General features: G+C 34.8%; 1 protein-coding gene across 4 annotated transcripts in view; it reads left to right on the top strand.

The window, feature by feature from the left end:
• ERBB4 (erb-b2 receptor tyrosine kinase 4) overlaps positions 1–25,398 on the top strand; it is a 1,169,745-nt gene that overhangs the window by 818,306 nt on the left and 326,041 nt on the right. For all 4 annotated transcript variants that reach the window (XM_055290486.2, XM_055290484.2, XM_055290487.2 and 1 more), the window contains 6 exons: positions 2,511–2,652; positions 11,037–11,150; positions 12,501–12,627; positions 19,228–19,301; positions 20,417–20,507; positions 22,448–22,647. In XM_055290486.2, coding sequence (XP_055146461.1) covers positions 2,511–2,652; positions 11,037–11,150; positions 12,501–12,627; positions 19,228–19,301; positions 20,417–20,507; positions 22,448–22,647 — 748 coding nt within the window. The remainder of the gene's footprint in view (positions 1–2,510; positions 2,653–11,036; positions 11,151–12,500; positions 12,628–19,227; positions 19,302–20,416; positions 20,508–22,447; positions 22,648–25,398) is intronic.

Here is a 25,398-nt window from a genome sequence, read left to right as displayed (position 1 = left end):
GCTCTCCTTTCCTTCCCTATTTGATTCAGGCGTACTGAGTCTTTGTCTTATTACAATAAGATCAACTTTAGCCACTTTAGGATTAAGAAAAATGCTCTGCCCTCCTCGAAGTCATCCCCTCACTAGGTTGGCTGTTGATTAACTAGAATTGTTCTCTTATATTAAACGAATTGTATCTTTCTGATATAATTTATGTTACAAATGAGATTCACTGGAGAACATATCGAGATATCTTTTTATAATCTAACAACATCCTTTCCAGTAATGCAGTGATTACCTGTTTATGTGGTTGCATCATTGAGTTCTGTGAGTGGGAGCAATTGCATTTGATTTCTTGAATATAAATTTCAAGATTATAGAAGATATATTTATGAGTTTCAGTATTTTCTAGTTCATATTTTTAAAGGTAATATTATTTTAAAAGTTTAAGATTCACAAATAGGAACAGTTTTTAATTATATTTTGATATCATATTCCTGACACAGTGCTTACTCTTTGTCTTTGGCATAATATCAGCAATTCTGAGTTGTATTTAACTCAATTTCATATACCCAGAATACCAGCTTAATTTTAAAGCTGAAAATCATAAAAATACACAAATGTTTATATAGTTGAAAATGAACACAGAATTTTTTTTCTCTCAAATATCCAGCAAACACACATATGTAGTAGAATTCAGCTTTTTTTAAAAAAAAAAGAAGAAAGACTTAATTCCAGCAATGAGCAAACTACATATTAAAGCTCTTATGATATAGACAGTAATTTCTTAGTTTTCTTAATATCATAAGCAATATAATCTTCTACACCCGTTCTATAGTGAAACAAAAATATGTATTGCAGAAGTGGATAGGGAGGAAGAAGAAAAGGAAATAAAAATGTTAAAAATTTAAAGAAGATACTCAGCAGGTCTTGAACTGGGAACCTTCCTCTGTCTTTCGTCAGACATAGGATGGAAGCTTGATTCTGAAGACATTGAATACTGCAGGTGTTTGATTAACAATTCCAAACCAATAACAACAATAAACAGCAATAGCAAAAACTGTCACTTAGAAGTTTTGCACTGCAATTTTTTTCATGGTTCCATTATCATGATAAGCACAGTGCTGAGTGAGCTTCAAATTACCATTTCATTACTTTTATGGAACGGTCCAGTGATTCCACTTTGGCTTTTGGTACAGAATGTTCAAGAATGCCAGACTAAGGCCTTGGTGTAAGTTACATTGTTTTGTATGCTGTCGCAAAGCTAAATTTGTTTTTTTCCTCTGACTTACCTTCCTTTGTTCCTGAGCAATCTGTGTACAACATTGCATAAAATATGTCAGTAAAGCAATTATAAGCACACATGAAGTTTTATAACCATAAATTAAAACTTACTGAGTTTTCTAGATTGGTTTTTAATAGATTCTTCCTAGAATGTGTCATCTTAGTGAATAATGTATCATCAGTAAGTCTCGTTCTGATTATGCATCTAGTAGACCATCATCAGGGAATTGTCATGTTTACGATAAAGTGCTTGCTAAAACAACAATTGATGAAGCAAATGTTTTGAGGAAACAGAATAAATTAATGCTTATTAATAACCATACGTACTGTTTATGATTAAATGTAAATCATAGCTTGAGTTCATATTAGCTTGCTTTCCAAGGCCCAAATTATTCCTAAAATGGCTTAATTTCTTAATTAAAAGAATTAGCTCATCCACACTTTTGTTAATCACATATTTATATGTACTTATACATATATTCTCTTTTTATATCAAGTACCTACCTCTCAGGTAATAAAATGGTTTTTAATTCTTCCCAAATTAATTTGAAAATGTTAATAAATTGAGTTATGAATATAAATATATGAGTCAGCAGAAATGAACTGTCTTCTACATGGTGGCTTTTACTAAATTAGGAAAAAAGCCATACTAGAAATGACATCGTATTATTTAATTACAGGCTAACTATATCTAATTACCTCTTTACATTTTGGCATTACATGCACTGTATTTGTATTTGGCTAGTCACCAGCCAGAGCCTTTTCTTTAAGTCCAGTATAAATCACCATCACAATGTCTTCTTACAGGACAATGGTGATAATTGCACTTTACACGTCACTTGGGATATGGAACTCTTTAAAATACCAGCTCAAGTGGACATCTAGCCTGCAGAATTAGGGATTTGGTTGTCAGTGCTATACTTTAAGACTAAATATAAATGCTTTGAATAAGTGTGAACTTAAATAATTTTTCACTGTTAGCTAACTTTAAACCAATTCTCAGTTTAGAAATTACTGGAAACATGCTAAGCACTTTGGGTATCAGTAGCCATAAATAGCCTATTTACTGACACTGCAAAAAAGAGTTTTATGAAATTTTAGAAACACACATGACTCTTAAATTATCAAATTTTGTAGTATTTATGGAATTATTATAGAAAAAAAATCTTCTCCTGTTTTGGAAGTGTTTCATTAACAAGTATTATGAAGTTTATTTGTAAATGAAAGTAATATTTGCTATGTTGCAGGCCTGCATGAATTTCAATGACAGTGGAGCATGTGTTACTCAGTGTCCCCAAACCTTTGTCTACAATCCAACCACTTTTCAACTGGAGCACAATTTCAATGCAAAGTACACATATGGAGCATTCTGTGTCAAGAAATGTCCACGTAAGTAACAGAATAAGAATAACCAAATTAATTAGGTCATTATTTGAAATCAAAGGAATTTTATGTAAGTTTATTTTAATTTGAAACTTGTAAGAATGTTATAAGTACTTTGGGTATAGATACTATTGCCCCCATTTTATAAATAAAGAAACTAAACCAAAAATTTAAAGTGATTGGTGTAAAGTTTCATAGCAAAAGAATGACGTGTTTGAGGTCATAAAACTCTTACTGTGGCCGGGCGCAGTGGCTCACACCTGTAATCCCAGCACTTTGGAAGGCCAAGGTGGGTGGCACCTGAGGTCAGGAGTTCGAGACCAGCCTGACCAATATGGTGAAACCCCATCTCTACTAAAAATACAAAAATTAGCCAGGCGTGGTGGCAGGTGCCCGTAGTCCCAGCTACTCTGGAGGCTGAGACAGGAGGATTGTTTGAACCTGGGAGGTGGAGGTTGCAGTGAGCTGAGTACGGTGCCACTGCATTCCAGCCTGGGTGACAGAGAAAGACTCCATCTCAAAAACAAACAAACAAAAACCTCTTTCTGTTTTTACTATACCACAATATTTTTGCCTATCATACTGTTTCTCCAAAAAAGTAATTAGTTAAGTGGCAGCAAGCTATGTAATGAATAGGGTCTGCTTCTAATAACAATGGATTTTTACCTAAAATTATTTCTGATGCCTTATTTATAACTGGAATACTTAGCATTATATTTTTAGTATCAAGTTAACCTTAAATAAAACATATATATATGTTTAATAGCAAATTAACCTGAAATAAAACATATATATATAAAGGGTATGTTAAAGGATCTTAAACAAATTGATAACATCCTGAGGATTCAAAAGGACCAACTTAACTTTCATCAGGTATTCAGGATAATATATTGATATTTACTTGAGTCTTTTTTTTTTTTTTTTGCCTTGTGTAACCAATGGGACATTTCTTATTGGAAAGCCTGAAAAAAATCACTATATATGTCCATATACTCATTTAAAAGAATTCTTTATATAGTCTATGCTATACATATAATGTGACTTGCTTCCCTTTGTGTATGTGATACAGTAGGAAGTACAGGCTGAGCATCCATAATCCAAAAATCAAAAATCTGAAATGCTCCAATATTTGAAACTTTTAGAGTGCTGACATGATGTCACAAATGAAAAATTTCACACCTGACCTCATGTGATGGGTCACAGTCAAAATGCACACAACACAATTTATTTAGTGTTCCCAAGGGGGAAAAAAACGACACACACACACTCTCAGCCCCTTTCGACTGTGGTATATCTTTTCCATGCATACCCAGATTTCCAAAAGGAAGCACACCCCCAGGTAATAAAATGGCACGTGTGCAGGCCAAACACACCAATGACAGGTTTTCCAAAATGCCATTTTGTGGTGTTGAGATATTGTTGAAAATGTCGAAAAGGCCTACAGCTATCCCTCTGGGTAAAAGTGGTAAAAATAAGAGGAAACATTTATGTTTATCTATAGCATAGAAAGTCATGCTTTTGGAGAAATGAGAGAATGGTGTAAGTATTGCAACATGACAGAGAAGAGAAGAGTACAGTGTTGGTATGAACACTTTGTGTGACCTGAAGAAACAGAACGATAAACTGTTTTATGCTGAAAATGAATAAAAGAAGTTAATGCAAAATAGAATATCACTGAATAAAGCTAATGATAAACATCTTGCTTGTGTACCAAAAGAGTGGAATTGTCAGCATGTAGATGAACATAAGCCACATAATGGTATGCTGATCATCAAACAGGCAAAGATCTGGCATGGTGAACTGAAAGTTGAAGAGAACTGTAAATATTCAACAGGCTGGACACAGAAATTTAAGAAAAGACATGGCGTTAAATCTTTAGAGATTCGTGGTGACGAAACATCTGCTGATCACAAAGCAGTGGAGAAATTCATCATTGAGTTTGCCAAGGTCATCACTGATAAAAATCTGACACCAGGACAATTCTGCGATGCTGGTGAACCATCACTGTTTTGACATTGCTCCTCCAGAAAGATATCGACCACAGTTCATTAGACAGCCCCTGCAGGAATGAAGGATGCCAAAGACAAAATGACTATGCTGGAATTTGCTAATGCAGCAGGCACACATAAATGTAAACTTGCTGTGATACGCAAAAGCTTGCATCCTAACTGTTTCCACGGAGTGAATTTCTTACCAATTATTATGCTACTAAAAATGCATTGGTTACCAGGAACAACTTTTCTTATTGGCTTCACCCAAACATTTTATACTAGCACCTCCTGCTCATTGCTGGGAAGCTGGACTGGATGTTGACTGCAAGATTTTGGTTTTCCTTGACAACTGTTCTACTCATCCTGCAGCTGAAATTCTCATCAAAAATAATGTTTATGCCGTGTACTTTCCCTTAAATGTGACTTCATTAATTCAGCCATGTAAACAGACTATCCTTAGAGCAATGAAAAGTAAATACAAAAACACTTTCTCTCTTTTTTTTTTTTTTTTTTTTCTTTTTTTTGAGACAGAATCTTGCTCTGTCACCCAGGCTGGAATGCAGTAGTATGATCTCGGCTCACTGCAACCTCCACATCCCAGGTTCAGGCGATTCTCCTGCCTCAGCCTCCCGAGTAGTTGGGACTACAGGCACGTGCCACAATGCTCGGCTAACTTTTTAGATTTTTAGTAGAGATGGGGTTTCACTGTGTTAGCCAGGATGGTCTCGATCTCCTGACCTTGTGATTCGCCCACCTCAGCCTCCCAAAGTGCTGGGATTACAGATGTGACCCACCGCATCTGGCCAAAAACACTTTCTTGAACAGCATGCTAGCAGCAGTGAACAAAGGCCTGGGTGTGGGAAGGTTTTCAAAAGGAGCTTAGCATGAAGGATGCTGTATATGCTGTTGTCAGTGCTTGGAACACAGTAACTAAAGACACAGTTTTGCATGCCAGGTACAACCTCTGACCTATGACTATGTTCAGGAAAAAGGTGGTTACTTGGAAAGATTCCCTATGTCAGGTGAGAAAAAAATATGCCTTCAGAGTCCATCAGTAAGCTGCAAGAAGTGGATATCACAGAAGTTTTTATCATTGATAATGAGTTGTTACTTCATTGACTGATGGTGAAATTGCAGAAGTCGCTCTGAATCAAAGCGATTGTAGTAATAGTAATAATGAAAATGTTTTTAACATTGCACAAAAAGTATCTACAGAAGACATGATGAAAATGTGTTATGGGCTCATTGAAGGACTAGAGCATGGTGCATTCGTAACAGAACAAGATATCATGGGAGTTTATAAAATCAAAAAGAGACTTCTAAGACAAAATTCACTGTGAATGGGCAAATGACCCTGGAGGAAACATTTTAAAAAGCCATCCAGCAGAAAGCCCCCTTATCCCTGTGGGACCCATTCCCTGGTTTCTCAACTGTTTCTTTTTACCTAAGAAAATAAAACACAGTGTATCGTAACCTTTTAATCAAATCACAGCATCATAGGTGGACACTAAAAGCCTGCATTATTTGTTGTTGCTGTTGTTTCACAGCTGATACGGGTATTCTGGTGATTCTACTGTGATACCTAGTTATTCTGAACACATTATCTTTTCACTGTGTTAGTGGTATACCATGGTTTTTTTTTTTTTTACTTTTACATATTTATGTGTGGCTAAGTGTAAGAATATGATTGCTCATCAGTAGTATATAAATTTAGTGTTATGAATGACAGTGATGCCAAACAACCACAGATTGTCTGTGTTGATGGCTGAGATAGTGACGCCTTTGTTTCTGATGGTTCAGCGTACACAAACTGTGTTTCACACCAAACATTACTTAAAATATGATATAAAATTACCTGAGGTCATGTGTATAAGATACATGGAATCATAAAAACTGAATATTGTTTTTAGACTTGGGTTTCATCCCCAAGGTATTTCATTATGTTTATGCAAATATTAAAAAATCCAAAAAATTCTGAAATCTGAAACACATCTGGTCCCAAGCGTTTTGGGTAAGGGATACTCAGTCTGTATAAGGGACACTCAATCTATATAAGGGACATGGGATTAGAGTGGCTATGGATTGTGGCTTCGTTCCCTTATTAGTCATGTGATTTTTAAATAACACCTTTAGTTCTCTATTTCTTCTTCTTTAAGATGTGGGTTATAAAAATTATATCTTCTGGCCAGGCACGGTGGCTCATGCCTGTAATCCCAGCACTTTGGAAGGCTGAGGTGGACAGATCATGTGAGGTCAGGAGTTTGAGACCAGCCTGGCCAACATAGTGAAACCCCGTCTCTACTAAAAATACAAAAAGTATCCAGTCATGTGGCACACACCTGTAATCCTAGCTATTTGGGAAGCTGAGGTAGGAGAATGCTTGTACCCAGGAGGCAGAGGTTGCAGTGAGCCGGGATCATGCAATTGCACTCCAGCCTGGGCAAAAAGAGCAAAACTCTGTCTCAAAAAATATATATATCTTCCCTCCTTTCTTTCCAGAGCCATTATAACAATCAAAGAGATAGGATATAAGGATGAGGGGGGTAGATTTTTTATTGTTTTGGAGACAGAGTTTTGTTCTGTCACCCAGGCTGGAGTGCAATGGTGTAATCTCGGCTCACTGCAACCTCCGCCTCCCAGGTTCAAGCGATTCCCCTGCCTCAGCTCCTGAGTTGCTGGGATTACAGGCACATGCCACCATGCCCAGCTAATTTTTGTATTTTTAGTGGAGCCTGGGTTTCACCATGTTGGCCAGGCTGTCTTGAACTCCTGACCTCAGTTAATCCACCTGCCTCAGCTTCCCAAAGTGCTGGGATTACAGGCATGAGCCACCACGCCAGGCCGAGAGGGGTAGATTATTTAAACAGGCTTTGAAAACACAATTCTAGTCAGTTATGAAACATGTTCATATCTTTGACTTACTTATATATATATATGTGTGTGTTTAATATGTCTCTTAATTAGCATTTTAAAGTCACAGACACACTAACTCCAAGACAGCAAAGATTTTGCATCTTAAATATTTTAATATTCACACCAGTCCTTTTCATCTAATAACCTCTTATCTAAAGTCACCCTATATGTCACCACGTACCATCCTTACAAAACTGAGGGCTTGGCAGTATTGTAGGGTGGGGCTAAATGATATTTTCCCTTTTCTTAGAAGCATGTTATACTACTACCTAATCTACTACCTTCAAATTAGGATGCCTTTCCCAAAGACAGTCAAAACTATGCTTTCTTGGAGTTTTTTGGTGCTTTCTCTTTTATTCAAGTCCTTAGATTGAAGCCCAAGGGTAGGGTGAACGCAGAAGTACCAGGAAAATTTGAACTAGAGAATTCCCCTTTTCTTTGCTATATCCTTTATAGCGATTCACCTGAAAGCTGTCAACTCCAAACTGTAGTAAGTGGCTAAACATGAAGACCTATTGTGTGAAATTACATGACTTACTTACTTTAAATGTGGTAACTGACAGTCTTCCTTTCTTAGATTAGTTTGTGTACCTCAAACTACAGGCTAATTTAAAGCACTTCAGTAGTTGTCTATGAAAAAATTTAAATCTCTGATAGGCCTGGCTTACATGGCTTGGTTTGCCAAATTGAAGCTTTCTTGGGAAAACAAGGACATTAAGCTTCTGCTTCTTCTTTTTTTTTTTGAGACAGAGTTTCACTCTTGTTGCCCATGCTGGGGTGCAATGGCACGATCTCGGCTCACTACAACCTCCACCTCCTGGGTTCAAGCAATTCTACTGCCTCAGCCTCCCTAGTAGCTGGGATTAGAGGCATCCACCACCATGCCTGGCTAATTTTGTATTTTTAGTAGAGATGGGGTTTCTCCATGTTAGTCAGGCTGGTCTTGAACTTCCTGCCTCAGGTGATCCACCCACCTCAGCCTCTCAAAGTGCTGGGATTACAGGCATGAGCCACTGTGCCCAATCAGACATTAAGCTTCTAAATGCAGGTCTACATTTCCTAATCCAGAATTCTGAAATTTAAAAACTCCAAACATGCATTTTCTGAAACTCATTTGGCTGCAAAACTTGAATCTAACTGATATAAGACTAATTATAATATTTGCTTATTCCATTCAGCAGAAATGTGAAAGAGTTTCATTGTAACGCATTTCCCAAGATGTGTTAGTTGGTTCTTACACTGCTATAAAGAAATACCTGAGACTGGGTAATTGATAAACAAAAGGAGATACAATTGGCTCATGGCTATATAATATACAAAGGCTGTACAGGAAGCATGAGGGATTCTGGAGAGGGCTCAGGAAACTTTCAATCACAGTGAAGGTGAAGGGGAAGCAAGTATGTCTTCCATGGCCAGAGCAGAAGGAAGAGAGAGGCAGGAGGTGTTGCACACTTTTAAACAACCAGAACTCATGCTAACTCACTCTTGCCACGACAACACCAATGGGGATGGTGTTAAACCATGAGAAGCCGCCCCCATGATTCACTCACCTCCCTCCAGGTCACACCTCCGATACTGAGGATTATAATTCGACAAGAGATTTGGGTGGGGACACAGATCCAAACCATATCACAAGACCTTGAAGAAAGAATGGCTATTTAATATGGTGTATGCACCTGTTGCAGGTTGGGTTCCCCTGAGATAGAGATTAGGTTATTAAGGAGCAGTTTCAAAATCAGCACTTTTTGGGGAAGGGAAGAAAGTAAGATTGGACTTTGATATCATCTTAACAAAGTGACTCTTTGTTGTGGTGGATGCTTTCATGTGGATATTGACTTGGAATGCAAATTTTTCCATACTTTGTACCCACTCCCATAGATTCTTTGCCCCAGATTCCCTTTCTTCTCAAATTTTCCAGTATTTCTTCTCTCAGGACAAGCTCATGAGTTCATATATATTCTAAGGTCAAGCAACTTCTCTTTTCATACAAAATGAGTAATCAATTTCGCTACCTAGAATTATGCCTGTTGGTAAGATTTTTCTTGTCTCTGTGTTTCAAGTCCACTCATAGGTGAGATGGCAGACAGAGAAGCTGCCATCCATTTTCAGCTGGTACCCACACACCTAGTCTATTTTGTATCTTACTCTGTTAGCTTTTCCTAAGTGCCTTCTCTCAGCCCCCACACAGCCACAGGTATGAGATGACTGAGGGGGGCCAGCCCAGTGGTGGATGGCATGGGGGGCTCTTAACCATTTGCTTATGCAGTTTACTTGTGCTTCTGCCCGTACACATATCCTACTTTAATTTTACAATGGAATGCTTTTGGACCTGCCCAATATGATGACATTGTAACATTATAGCAAAACCCTGTTCGTGATAGGCAATTCTGGCTATAAGGTCTGACCCAAGATCCATCTCTACCAGGACCCAGAAGCATGTCAAAAGCTGTTTATTAAATGGTGTGCAATCCTGTGCTACAGGTGGCATAGCTTAGCTCTAAAAACCTAGAAGTCTCTGTTGTGATTCTCTGATGAAACTTGCCATAAATCTACATGGCATATTTTCCCACTATAGATGCTTCCAACATCATAGAGCCTCTTGGGTTTTATGGCTCAAGGAGCAAAATTGCTTGCATCACAGCCTAGATATACATCATATGCCTTTTCTGCTTTGGGCACCCCTCAAGGCTGTAAGCATTCCACAACATTGCATGTTGTGCCAGAGCAATATTCCCAGGCATGGAGGGATGCTGCTTTTAAAACCAGAGTGGCCTAGCAGGTATTGTGTTTACTATTTATTGTGAGAGCCTTTAGGTGCAATAATTTGTCCTTTATTTTGGAGGGGATGTTCTGTCGTATCCCAGGTCACTGGACTGCTAGACATTTAATCCAAGTACTGAGTAACAAAATGCTCCTTGTCTATTTGATATACCTTTTCCAAAGTACTACCCTTTCCAATTTTACTTTGTTTCTTCATATAAAAATATGAGAAAGGTTTTGTGGCACTCCACTGAAAAATAGAACACATTTTAAGCATTTTCTCCTGGATGTGAAGTGTACTCTGATCCAAGGCAGTTCAACTTAAGCTTCATTTGTGCTTCATGAACTTGAAGTATTTTTGGACTTCAAACTTGCATCATGTCATGAAATGAAGTGGAACTACTGAAACACACAAGCTAAATGTCATGTAGTTTCCTAAGTATATAAAAGAAATCTCTATCTTGGGGGCAATTCAGGAAGTGGAGCAGTAACCAAGCAAGTACTAGTTGTTGTTAACACACATTGCATTTGACTGGAAATACGATTTCAGGATGAGATATTTAAACAAAGAGTTGTTTAAGGGGAAGATACATAAACAGTATCAATGATGCTAATCATATTTAAACCCTAAAATATCTTGTTTTGAACTTGTTTGCTGAATGTTAACATTAATGCTTATTTTACCTTTGTGTTTTTTTTTTTAAAAAAAAAAAAAACAAAAAACAGATAACTTTGTGGTAGATTCCAGTTCTTGTGTGCGTGCTTGCCCTAGTTCCAAGATGGAAGTAGAAGAAAATGGGATTAAAATGTGTAAACCTTGCACAGACATTTGCCCAAAAGGTGAGTGGTAGCTCAGATTATTTAGTTAGAACTGGGCCTATATAACAAGGTTTTTAATTCACTTTTAAGTAGACCAACTTTTCAATGTAAACCCACTCTCACTGCCCACACACGCTTTCCATAATTTTGGACAGTTACTCAAAATATGAACTTTTATAGCACTGTATATTATTGAGTTTGAATTATATCTACTAAAATGGCCCAGAAAAAAACTCAGATGTAACATTGATAGGAACTCAGAAATAAAGTTGCATGTTATTCTGTCAATAGCAAATCTTAAAAGCTTTGTAAAAAACAAGAGTTCACACGGTTATGTTGGCATCACAACACATATTAGTTGCTTGCCACTATATACAAAATTATCTGCTAAGCATAAAAGGAGATGCAGAGGGACATGAAATTTACTCTCCAAGTCTTAAAAATGTATTTCAAAAGATGAGATCTATGAAATGACAAGAAACCTTACTATAAGTTTAAAATAAATATATCAGATAATTCATGCCATAGAATTTTAGTGGAGGAAGGAATCTTTTCCACCTGTGGGTAGTCTAATTCCTCACCAGAATGAAACCTAAATTAAGCAAGATGAAAATAAAGTCTAAATCTCCTGAATGTTATTAAACTTTTCAAAGTATCAGGGAGTGCCCTAGAAAAGGACAAACTCCAGACTTACTTTTAGATGGTATTTTTCTCTCTCTGCCTCTCTGTTTCTTCCTTATCCCCTCTATCTCTTTCTCTATACACCGCCCCCACCCACACACAAAAATTGTTTTGTTTGTTTGTTTCAATTAGAAGCTTCAGAAAGCATGTTCAATTTAAGCATAAATATTTAAATGGCCCTTGATTTTGGTTATAATTCACATCATTAGAACTCTTTCTTTACATATATTCTCCATTAGACCACTGTTTTTAAAATTGCAGGTTGTAGACCATTAGTATGTAGGCTATGAAATTATTTTGCTAAAGTTACCAGCATTTCAAAATCATTAAAAATGATATTTTTGAAGAAAGTAGAAAATAGATAATTTTATGTTGTTAGGAGGAGTACTGATTGATAAAATTTCTGTAAGACTTATGTATGTGTTGTGTGTGTATACTTGGTCTTGATATAAAATGTAATTTCTATGATGAGTCATGGTCATTCGATTTTAATGCAGGGACAAGTTTTTAAAGCAGAACCAGTAGTGAATGTTGAGTGAGTGAATAATTTTACTTTTTAGAAAACAAAATTTGTAATATATTTTGTATGTTATAATTAAAAATACTCTGCTATATTATAATGAAGATGCAATGATTTATTGGCCAAAAATAAGTTTCTCAATCCCCTAACTCTGAGTCTTGTTTCTACAGCTTGTGATGGCATTGGCACAGGATCATTGATGTCAGCTCAGACTGTGGATTCCAGTAACATTGACAAATTCATAAACTGTACCAAGATCAATGGGAATTTGATCTTTCTAGTCACTGGTATTCATGGGTCAGTATTAAATTTTTGTGCAAGTTATTTTACAAAGTGTAGACAAAACTGAAGAGATTCTTTAGTTTTGTTTATTTGATTCCTCTGGAACCTGAAGAGTTTCGCCTTTCATTAATGCTCCTCATCAACAAAAGCAAGGGCCTGATTTCACCAGCAATGACAGTATACTAATTTTGGAATGTGCTCAAATTTTAGTTTGGTGACTATTTAAGGTCAAAAATATAAATTTGTATTTAAACGAAATTATATTTTAGGACATTCTCCTCAAATCCACAGTTTTCAGCAAGCTTGACTTATTTTTAGATATGTTTGGGGAAAAAGTATCACTGGTTGAGGTGGGAAAATTCATTCAAACTTCTAACTGATTAGGTTGAGAAAACATGAATTAATATCCTTTAAAAAGTCTCACATAAAACTAATCAGTACCTTGAAATTGCCCTGAGCTTCTTCCAGAAATTCTTTGTCCTAATGTATTATTTTTGTCATTTCCCTTAAGTTGGGAAGCTAGCACCACTGTAAGAGATGCTGCTAAATGAATTTCATTTTGGTAATAAAAATTGTAACTTGATTTATCTGGGCTCCTTCATTACAGAACCCCCTACTGGTTTTAACTGGAAAACAAACAAGTTTATATTCTTTGAATGTCAGTATTTTAACATTGTATGTTATCTATTTGTCTATATTACCACTTAATCCCTAAATATTAGTGCTGCAGGCCACAGATAAAGAATATCTCTCATATATTTTAATTCAAAATCTTACTCTGAACATATATCAGATCATTTCTAAAAGCAAACTAATTTAACATATTATGAATAAATATGTCCAAATAGGAATGGCAAGAACAATAGAACAAAGTGTTTCTTTTCATTCAAATCAATTATTATATGTATTATTGCTAAATATCTGTTTATTTTATAGGTAGCTTTTAATACAGTCCCATGTTAGATAGTATAATAGTATGTATGTAGCTGCCACCCCATAATTGTTGTATCTGTCTTAAGAAATTTTTTTTTTTTTTACTTACCTTTTAAAATGTATAGACGTGGTAATTCTCGGCCCATATTCCTACATGACAACAATTTGTTGGAACTGGGTAGCTGTATTAGTCAGTTATCACTCTGTTAACAAAGACACACCTGAGACTGGGTAATTTACAAAGAAAAAAGAGGTTTGGTGGACTCATAGTCCCACATGGCTGGGGAGGCCTCACAATCATGATGGAAGGCAAAGGAGGAGAAAAGCATGTCTTACATGGTGGCAGGCAAGAGACAGTTTGTGTAGGGGAACTCCCCTGTATAAAACCATCAGATCTCATGAGAATTATTCCCTATCATGAAAACAGCATGGGAAAGACCCACCCCCATGATTCAGTTACCTCCCACTGGATCCCTCCCACAACAGGTGGGAATTGTAGGAGCTACAATTCAATATGATATTTTGATGAGGACACAGCCAAAGCACATCAGTAACACTAGTCATTTTGAGATGGGACACACTTAATCAACCTTACCACAGTCCCCACTGGCCTTCTGAATCCATTTACATTGCTGTCTTACCCTCCTTGCCCCATTGCATAGGAGACCTGGGACAATATTTAGGTGCTGCTTCATAATTTAATGCATATACGACATTTAGTAAAGCAATATACCCACAATTTGACTATATTTAAAACCAAATACCACATGAATGTAAGATTATATTATGCTAGTAATGTCTTCTGAGAAATAAGAAGATAGAGCCACTTGACTCACATTGCATGCTTTCACCTAGAAATAATAAATGAATTAGCCTCAAGCCTTTCACTGTGGGGAATGATTTGAAATCATATTCACATGAATTGCATTAGACAAGTAGTTTTTATCCTTATCAGGCACAACATTCCACTTTTATATATTAAAAAATTGCCACTTTTCAATTCTGAAATAAAATTTATAGATAATGTAACCTAAATATATATATTTTTAATTATTATAATTCTCTAGTTGTAATTTTAAAAGAAATACAAAAAAGTAAGGTACAATAAAATAAATATTGTTAGGGGAATGCCAAGTTTCCAATTATATGGAAGTTTGGATTTATGAAAAATGAGATTAGAAGGCATTTTTATGTATGAAGTACCAGGAAATAAAAAGCAGAGGAACAACTGATCACTGGGAATAGAAAACCACTAGCCAGACACATTGTTACATGACAAAAGAAAGAGGGAAATGACTTTCATTGAAATTGGAGTAAATTGCTTCTGGACATTTTGGCTAAGATTAAGTGAAATTGGAGCAACACAATTAGGGAATTATGCCTGGCCAAAGTATGACCAAGCTTGAAGTTTGCACACATGAGGTCCTAAATGTCTAGTAGGACATTTTAAGGTTGTATAAAACAATGCAATCCTTTAAGAGACAGTTAACAACCTTGTGATAACCCCTGTAAACTATAGGATCCCCCAGTCTCTGTTACAACTGAAACAGCTCTACAGATGTGTCAACTTCCTGTTCGTGGGGTGGTGCTGCCCCCATTGAGAAACACTGCAAGAATTCTGTGATAGTAGAAAGTTTGCAAACCACCAAAAGTGACCTGCCAAGGCTAAAATTCTTACATATAAAACATGGGTAGAAAGGTTTCAAAAATATTTTATCTAGTGAGGTTCAGAATAGTTATTTTAGCCTTGGTATTACAACTCTAGATTTCTACTAGTTATAAAATTACTATCTCTCTCTCTCTCTCTCTCTCTCTCTCTCTATATATATATATATATATATATATATGTATGTATGTATGTATGTATGTATGTATATTCACTTCTGGCCCAGAGTGGAGGAAAGTTTAATAAATAAATGCAATAAAAAATGGAAACAGGTAGTCCAATGAATAAAAATGCATCAGGCAGTAAGGACCATGCATTTACAAGTTTATGGGAAGAATACCACTTTAGACTAACCCAGACTTCTAAGGAGAAAAATATTGCTCATTCATCCAGGTGAAAAATTACTTATGGAAAATCAACTTACATGGATTAGAAGTAGAAAGGTAAACCAAGTTTGTCTTAAACATAAACTTAGAAAATGAGAGTTAGGATTTCTTCTTGGATAATTTGATCCAGAGTAGATTGGAGCGTGATTTGAAGCTCCACCATGGAGGGTTTGTGTTGAGTTGTGTGGCTTTCTCTCACGTCAAACACTAGGTTTCCTCCAATAAAAGAACTTGAGAAATGGATTAACAATAAATACCTATTTCCTATGATTGTTGTGGTGATTAAAAACAAAAGTTGTTTTGAATTGCTCAGCCCTGTGCCTGACATGTTGTAAAACATTAACAAATTGTATCAAATAGAAGGTTGGAAGTGCGGGGAAGGAGAGAAAGATAGTGAGAGAGAGAGAGAGAGAGAGAGAGAGAAGGATGGGAACAGAGAGAAATGAAAATAAAAAACAAAACAGGAGGAGAAGAAGGCAGTGGAAAAGAAAAACCGCAGTGCCTATGTCTAGTTTGTAGCACAGCATGTTGTGCAGCAAATATTAATTTTACAGACTTGATTATAGTCTTATATAGACTCTTTTGGAAACCAAATAAAGGCAAAATTTTCCTTACAATGAGTCATGCTTCTTAGTTCAGGGGATTATTTGTCCTTAATCATAGCACTTATACCTGGAATATTTAAAATTATAATTATAATTGGGTCTCAAGTATAATTTATAAGGTATTTTCCAGGACAAACATATAAATGAATTATGATGTATTCTTTATTCTCACTGTCATGCCAGCATGAAACATATCTTCTGAAGCCTTTCTCTTTCATCTTAGGAAAGTATGGCTATAGAGTTAATTCAGTAGAATTAGACATGTTATATATGTATAGATACAAGTATGGTCATGAATGTAATGTGTATTTGTGTGTGTGTGTGTGTGTGTGTGTGTGTAGAGATATTTTAAAGGTGAACAATACAGAGTATTATAAGCAGAAAACTTACAGTGAATTAAAGAAATGTTGTACCTCATTTAATTTCCATTACCCGTAATATTTTACTAACCAGCTTTTAATAAGATCTTATGGTTTAATTAAAATAGCTGAGATGTTTTTAACTAATGAAATGCAAAAATAATAATTTAATGAGTTTGTTATGCTTTTTAAAAACAAGTTTCTCCACAAAATGTATTTACTGGAAATTCATCAATTAAAATTTTAATATATAATTAGGCTCAAGAAAGTTAATTGGCATGTTTAGTTTATAGTACATAGTACCATTGCCAGAAACAGTAGTAGGCACTCATTTTCTTATTTAGAATGGGAATTGTGGGAATGCTTAGTGCTTAGGGTTATCGTTAGGAAAACTTCTCTTTCATGTTTTGTTATGTTTTACACTGTTGATGTGCATGTGCTTAGAGTAACAAAATGCTCACCAAATAAGCATGTTCATGCTGTGTCAGAATGAGACACTGGCAAGAAAGGGTTTACGTGGTATCCTGCAATGGTGCTAGACAATGGAATGGAAATAATAAGGTTGATGATAAAATAAAGTGATTTCAGTGGAAATGAAAATATGTTTGTCTCTCTTTCTCCTGAGCTTTATTTTGGATCACCAAACACAATGACAGGGTAGACATAATGTTCTTTTGCATGGCTCTGAATTTGGTTAGGAAAGTTAACTATTTTAAAGTACTTTGTATTTCGAGTGGCTATAGGATGCAACTCCCAAGACATACTTTGAAGTCAGTGAGTGGAATTCTGTCAACTTATTTTACAAGGGTCCTGAATCTCTAAAATTAACTGTATAAAATATCTGTGGTCCACTGGGCTTCGTGTTAACATTCCAGAATTCATGTCATTCCTGGCAACATGGAAGTGTTCTCACTGAAGGTTTGGACTGACCCCATTATTGTGTGCTTGCCCTGACTTTTGAGTCTTTCACAATAAAACCAGGATATTTGATTATATGACCTGAGCTGTTTATACACTGCTTTTCATCAAAGAACAAATGTTGAAAGCTTATTGTTGTACTGCAGAGCTGATATTTCCTCTGTATACAAAATTATTTGCACATTAAAAAGTGAAGGCAAGAGTTTTCCTACATGATACACTTCATTTTTGGCTTCGTATTCATTGAAAGCATAGTTATTTGTTCCGTATATCTTTGCTTGTAAATAGAGAAAGTTGCTAGAACATTTAATTGAGACTTTAAACTTTTGTGAGATATTAATATGACATTGAGAAAACTTTAGTCAATAGTTTATGTGTGAATTATAAGGAAACACATTTATAGTGTTACTCCAACCTCAGCAATATCCAGTATTTGAGCCTAGTATAAAGCACTCCATGTTAAACTAGCAGTACATTGTATTGATTGCACTTCCTAGTTTGAAACAGTAATTTAATCAAGCAAAGTTTTTTTTTTTTTTTTTTTTTTTTTTTTAAGATGTGGAATGGTTTGCAGTAGGGAAGACTATGCTGATGAACCAAGTTCAGGAAACCAGTACAAAGTGGTTCCAGAGATCAAGGTTGCTGGAACTGATACTCTTTTCAAGATTTGAATGCTGGCATGAATAAATGCCAATGGATTCAGATATAAATCCCCAGGACATAGGCCATATGCCTATCTGTTGTCAGGGGATTGTGGAACATGTTGATTGATAGCCCTATTAAGGCTGCATATAGTGGATCACTAGTGGTTATTCGCCATACCAAAAGGGAATGTTCTCAGAGACTGGTAAAAGAAGAGATGTCCACAGTAAGAATAAAATTTGTTTGGCTGCTGCAGGTAGATACATACTTCTAAAAAAGCCTAAGATCACTGTTCTTAAAAGTTTTGATCTGTCTTGAAGAAGTAGCCAATGGATAAAATTTAATCTCTCTGTAAATGGTATATATTAATATGAGGTCTCTACCTAGGATAGTATGAAATGTCTTTTAATGTGATAAAATTTTAAAACTTACTGTGGATTTCTTTAAAAAAAAGCTGGAAGTCTTGCTTGAATTCATATATTTGGAAGAGAATAGTTCCTATGTTATAAACGTAAATATGAATAAGCTAGATAGGAACAAGATGGTTCTAAGTAATCTGTATGAAGAGAGACTTTTGGACAATGTTATAAATATTATGAAAATTCACAAGTAAATAAACGTAAAGCTACAGAAAAAAAAATTTCGATTTTATTTGTGTTTGTTTCTGTCCTTCTTACGAATTCCAGGTACTAATAGCAATGTATACTTCTTTGAGGAGTGGAAATGCCAGTTGTTCTCACTGTAATATTATTTCTGGACTATATATATTCTTCCAAATCAAGAATAAACTTTTAAAACCAAATAATGTAAAATGGTTAATACATGAACTTGCCATCTTTGGGAATTTCATCAGAATAGTTGAAGCTGAATAATCTTAAAGATCTAGAATAGGCTGTGATGAAAATCTCATATTTTGTGACATCAAAAATTTCCACAAAACACCTATTATTCCTCCTCCACATCTAGCACAGATTAATTTAGACATGCATTGATAATGCCCCTATTGCTAATTAAAATTAAATTTGAATAAAATATTGTCACATTTTTCATATTTTCAATCCTTTATTAAAATTCAAATTTGGCTACATCTCTTCTTGATTTTCTAGGGACCCTTACAATGCAATTGAAGCCATAGATCCAGAGAAACTGAATGTCTTTCGGACAGTCAGAGAGATAACAGGTAATTTTTTAAACTGCAACTGTTGTGCTATGAACAATATAATTTTTAAAAAAGTTACGTAAGATTGGCTGGGCACCGTGGCTCACGCCTGTAATCCCAGCACTTTGGGAGGTTGAGGCGGGTGGACCATGAGGTCAGGAGATTGAAATCCTGGCCAACATGGAGAAAACCTGTCTCTACTAAAAATACAAAAATTAGCTGGGTGTGGTGGTGCATGCCTGTAATCCCAGCTGCCCAGGAGGCTGAGGCAGGAGAATTGCTTGAACCCAGGAGGTGGAGGTTGCAGTGAGCCAAGATCACACCGCTACACTCCAGCCTGGCAATAGAGTGAGACTCCATCTCAAAATAACAACAAAAAACAAAACAAAACAAAACAAAAAAAGTTACATAAGATTGGAATCAGCAACTGATTTTCAAAGCAGATTTTAGTTTGTAAAAACTCGTATTATTTTTAAAGATGGTGTCTTATTGGCTTTTATGCACATTTTGAAAGCCCATGGAATTACAAAATGAGTATCTTTGATCAGTTTGACTCTTGCAAGTGTCAACTGATCTTTGAACCTATGTTTTCCTGTTTACTTCTTCAAAAGAAGTACTATTGAACATGGATAACATGTAGCACTTATTTAGCACATATATATTAATCATGTAATGTGTTCAACATTGTCTTAGTAGGTAATATGGGGCCCATAGATATGAATCAGACATGGACTTACCATAAAATAATGCAAAATCTAATGAGAAAGGTAAGATATGTATATAAATGTCTTAGACTACAAGGGTGACACTGATGTCGTACGTAAACAGATGAAGAGGTAAAAGATTTCAGATAAATTGAAACTATATTTTTCTCTTTATCTAGTTAGACTACATTTTTGCATTTATAAGAATAAATCAAACTGAGTCATTGAAACCTTTCTACATACACAGTTTTATTGGGTAGGACACTCAATCTTGGAAGAATACATATGTAATAGTGCTTCAAAAATAGTAATGTTCACTACCCCTTTCTCACTTCCCAACTCTCAACACATTTTCACCATATTTCAAGAAAAATCAGCACTAATACTAAGACAATGATATTCTGATTTATTTTTACTACTCTTCACTTGTAGGTTTCCTGAACATACAGTCATGGCCACCGAACATGACTGACTTCAGTGTTTTTTCTAACCTGGTGACCATTGGTGGAAGAGTACTCTATAGGTAAGTGGATATGTTTAAAGCTGCAGGCCTCACAGATTTCAAGAGGAGCATCGTGTGTGCATTAAGTCAAAACCATCACTCTTATTGATTTACTGATTCTGAGGAAATCATGCTTCCATCCTTATTTCCAAAGCTCAATGAAAATACCTCTGATGATGGTATGAAGTATTACAGAATACATAGTTTAATTTTTCAATTGTCTATCACTCAAAATAATATTAGTATTTTGCAAGTATGGAGTGCATGATGTGAACAATTCAATGAAACTTTCTTTTTTATCAGATGTTATCATAATTAAAAGATAAGAGTTGTGTGACTTGTTAATGGCTTGGGTGTATAGGATACAAATGCTGTTGTGCCAGGAGGTTCTGTTCTTGTCTCTGGTGCTATAATTTGAACTACACATTACAGGGTGATGTTTTAGGAACTGGTCCACCACTCTACATGTAGTGCTGGTTAATAAATGGACAAAAAATTCAGGTTTAGAAGGACATTGATAAAATTATAATGTCAATAATTTAAATTCACATTATAAGAGTAAATAACAGATTTCTCTGATGTCATCTGTATGACGTTCTTATTTATGAACAATTAAAAGCCAATTTACATAAGAATTTTTAAAATTTGTCTACTTAAGTTCAAAATATCTCCAAACTTAATATCATCATTGATTTTCTTGTAATGTTTTATAAAAAGTACATTGAATTTCACTATTAAAATTTAAAAGTTATATTTATGAGAGGTTTTAAAAATGTAAAGGAGAAAGGAGCTTAATAAGAAAGGATAGTTGAGAGATACAATCTATTAAAGTGCCATATGTAAACAACTTTTACTATCTGTTGAATAAATATTATAAGCTAATCAAGACATTATGCTAACATTGTAATCAACAGCTCAAGATAGTTATGATGGGGACAAAATCTGGAGAAAGAGTTACATCTTAGTCTTTATCATTGAGCATACACGCACACAAACACACACGCACACCCTGACAACCATGGAAAATAATTATAAATATTAACAGCAAAGAATATTTAAAACTATAAATAAAAGTGGAAAGCTTTGGTCTCCAAAATGTAAAATAATATTCATTAGCTGACTGAAATGTGGGAAGCATGTTTATTCTTTAGAGAATGGAAAAGTAAATAAGTAAAAAAAAGTAAAGAAGTAAAGAAGTAAATAATTACAAAAATGTGGACTATATTAAAATAAAAATAGTTTCCTTGATTTTTCAATTGTCTGTCGCTCAAAGTAATATTAGTATTTTGCAAGTATGGAGTGCATGATGTGAGCAATTCTAAACAGGGTAGTTGTTATTTAACTTTTAGAGACCTTTTCCCCAGATACCCAAGGCATCTGAGTTTGTTTTCTTTTTCTAATTTTAGTTTAGTTTGATTCTTTACTTTTTACTATCTCCCAACTTACTTACACATTCCTCAATTATTGCAGTTCTTTGGTGTCTGAGGTATAAATTAAAGCTAAATACCTATAATCATTTTCTGAAATTATTTAGACATACTGTGAAAGTATGTCTAAATCTATTACATAAGGAAGAATTAATATCTTACTTTGAGTAGATGAACAATCGTTTCATAAACACTTCTTTAGTGCTAATACAGGATTTAATCATTGAACAACGTAAAGTTAAGGCTTGGGGTGGGAAGATAGTGAGCAGATATTTCAGTGGTAAATACATACACAGAAATAGAGATACACTGCCAATACGCATAACTGTAAGCAATGGAAATTTTACTTTGGGAAGTCAAATTATTACTTTAAAAACTGTATATAGCATGTAAAAACAAATATTCTAAACACAGATTTATTGATTCAGTTTCTATTTATACTCCATTAACATTCTTTTTAAAATAAAATGTGACAGCCTTATTTCACTCTGGAATGTGTTTCATGGTTCCGTTTTCTCCCTCCTCCCTCTTTAGTGGCCTCTCCTTGCTTATCCTCAAGCAACAGGGCATCACCTCTCTACAGTTCCAGTCCCTGAAGGAAATCAGCGCAGGAAACATCTATATTACTGACAACAGCAACCTGTGTTATTATCATACCATTAACTGGACAACACTCTTCAGCACAATCAACCAAAGAATAGTAATCCGGGACAATAGAAAAGCTGAAAACTGTAGTAAGTACATTACTCAGACATTTAAAACATAGAAACTTAAATTTTTTCCCATTCTTCTTTGGACCAAACGATTAAAAATAACATCAGGTCAGAATTGTTGCTCTGTTATCCCAACTCTTAAAAAGGAAGGTAGTTATTACAATTACCAACATGGTATAAAATAATCAGAATAAGTGACTTTCTACAACATATGGCATATTTATTTGCAAGACGTCTTGCCTAAACTTAAGAACCCTCCTGTGGAGATTTGGATTCAGTAGGTCTAAGTGGGACCTGGGCATTTAAATGTTTAATCAGCATCCCAGGTAATTTCAAGGATCCAGTCAATTTGTGGAGATCCACCCTATTGAATTCTCTGTTTGTTTTTTGGTTTCAGTGAGTTTCATAACAGAATAACAGAGTGTTGCCATTTAGAGGTGGTAAGAAAAATGAAGACGTATTTTTCTAACGTGTAAAAACTAATATTCAAGAAGTATATTGTTCAAGGTGTTTTCTTGTTCAGAAAGGAAGTTTATTTTATTAATGCATTTATGTAGACATGTATATCATTTTTTCATCTATTTTGCTACTTATTGATTCATTTAATAATTTCTTATTTACTCTGAAGCAAATAATGCTTTTGTAGACACATGACTATGCCATTCCTATCTAATAGCATGATACTCCATTGATTTATGCTTAATTCTTCCCTGTTTTTCTACTGAATACTACTCTTTCCTACATCCTATGAGTGCCACTATTATGAGTACAACCATCTGACTCATTATGGTAAATACTGAATAAAAAGACTCCGAACTCAAATGAACTGTTTGCAAATGAATATTCTTGTTGTGGGCACAAAATTAATCCATTCTAAAAGGCAGAACCCTAGAAAATTCTGCTCTCACAGTATTTTCTTACTTCTTTGATCTCTCCATTAAAACAATCATAAGGGTACACGTAAATAATGATTGAGTTTGTGTGTGCGTGTGTGTGTGTGTGTGTGTGTGTGTGTGTGAATAAATAGAAGACTTTTTTTATTGAGTTGTCAGTGAATTAGTTGATTTATTAAGACCCCATCTTGTTCCAGAAATAATTTAAGGCAGCTCAGTCTACCAGTCTTCATAAAATATAACTTATAATTTGTGAGGAATTCTCTTATATTTTAGCTCTTTTCAATCCTTAAAAATATTTCCAAATAAAGGAGATCTATTGCAACATAAGGTTCCTGCTAAGAGTGAATTTAAGTTCTTACTCATTCTTATGTTCCACATAGAATCACGAAACATAAAATCTAATTGTGTATGAAAATATGCATGTTATATTGAATGATATTCATTATTTCATTTGGCCTGTGTTATTTCCTTGGTTTTACACATTACTGATTCCTAAAAGAAAATTTGTTTTGCTTTTTCCCTAATACTTAAGCTTCTTACCCCACATCACAATATGTGTGTGTACATGCCCCAAAGTAGATGATTCATGGCAATAAGATAGAATCTTCTTCAACACCAATTGATGAATGTTTCCCTAAATCAGGGTTATACTCTCATTTCCTTCTACATCCTTAAAAAAATTAGTACCACTACCTTTCCAAAATTTAACTATGAATTCAAAATAATGTAAAGAAATATATAAAAGAATTAGAAAAAACATTCTTCCTCCTTGATGTACTTAATCAGTTTACAAATCCTACAAAAATTCATATGTCCTATGTCTTTCTATACTTGAATTAAAAAGCAAATGGGAAGAAGAAAATGCAAAAAATAAATGTAGGGAGGCAAGATAGGAAAAAGGGATATTTCAATAAATTATATAATGTTATTTCACACCTCTTTAAAACTTCTAAACATTTCAAATGATCAAAAGAGAGTGAATAATGATAATAAGCGAAAATATAAAATGTGTTTAAACTTTCAGTGTTACGCTTCTTGGACTGAGGTTGGGTACTTTTCAGACCATAGGCATATTTTTTTTTCTTCTGTGAACAAGGATTGACTTTGCAGTTTGGGGAAACAAATGAAACAGTTGGGAGAAACATAGTTTTGTGGTGCTATAGTATCAAGCATATCATTTTTCATTTTTAACATCTTAGAATAAATATATTTTGCATGAAATTCATTTATCAGAATTTGGACTTCAGTCTCACAGCACACTGGATCCATAAAAATTCCATATGCCTCCATTTTCAGAAATATAATTACCCTATAAACTTGACCTCAGAGATGCTGCTGATGTTTACAATCCCCAGTACTCTTTGTAAAGGGGAATGTCTAAATGCTTGCTTCATTTTAAACGCACTGTAAATGTTTCATTTTTAGACATTCCGTCTTGGTGTATCATACACACACAAGATGTACATGAGCATACGTACATGTTCACTACAACACCTAAACATATATGCATATACAGCGTGCGTGTTTGTATGCAGTTCCACATACAACACACATGCATATACACACACCTAGAAAACATATCCACGCATACACACCCTTACATGCTCACCTACATTTACATGCAGTCATCGTGAAATACACTGATCTAAATCTAGGAGTTCGCTTATGAACTTAAAGAAAAGGCAATCCTTCATTTGTAATGGTGTTTTTTGGAGTTCAGCATGATTTAAAACAGTAATGACAATTTTAAAAAAAGTTAACTCATCTATAAAGGGTAACAGTGGCTAGAACAGTCTTACTCTTTTAAGTCATAAATTTCAAAGCTGACTTTATGGTTTGAAGAGATTGAGATTGAGGGAAACTCTGGGACATGAAA

Source organism: Symphalangus syndactylus, chromosome 8 (genome assembly GCF_028878055.3).
Source record: "Symphalangus syndactylus isolate Jambi chromosome 8, NHGRI_mSymSyn1-v2.1_pri, whole genome shotgun sequence".
Lineage (NCBI taxonomy): Eukaryota > Metazoa > Chordata > Mammalia > Primates > Hylobatidae > Symphalangus > Symphalangus syndactylus.
The sequence above is the reverse complement of the archived record's forward strand: the minus strand, read 5'-3'. Positions and strand labels throughout refer to the sequence as shown.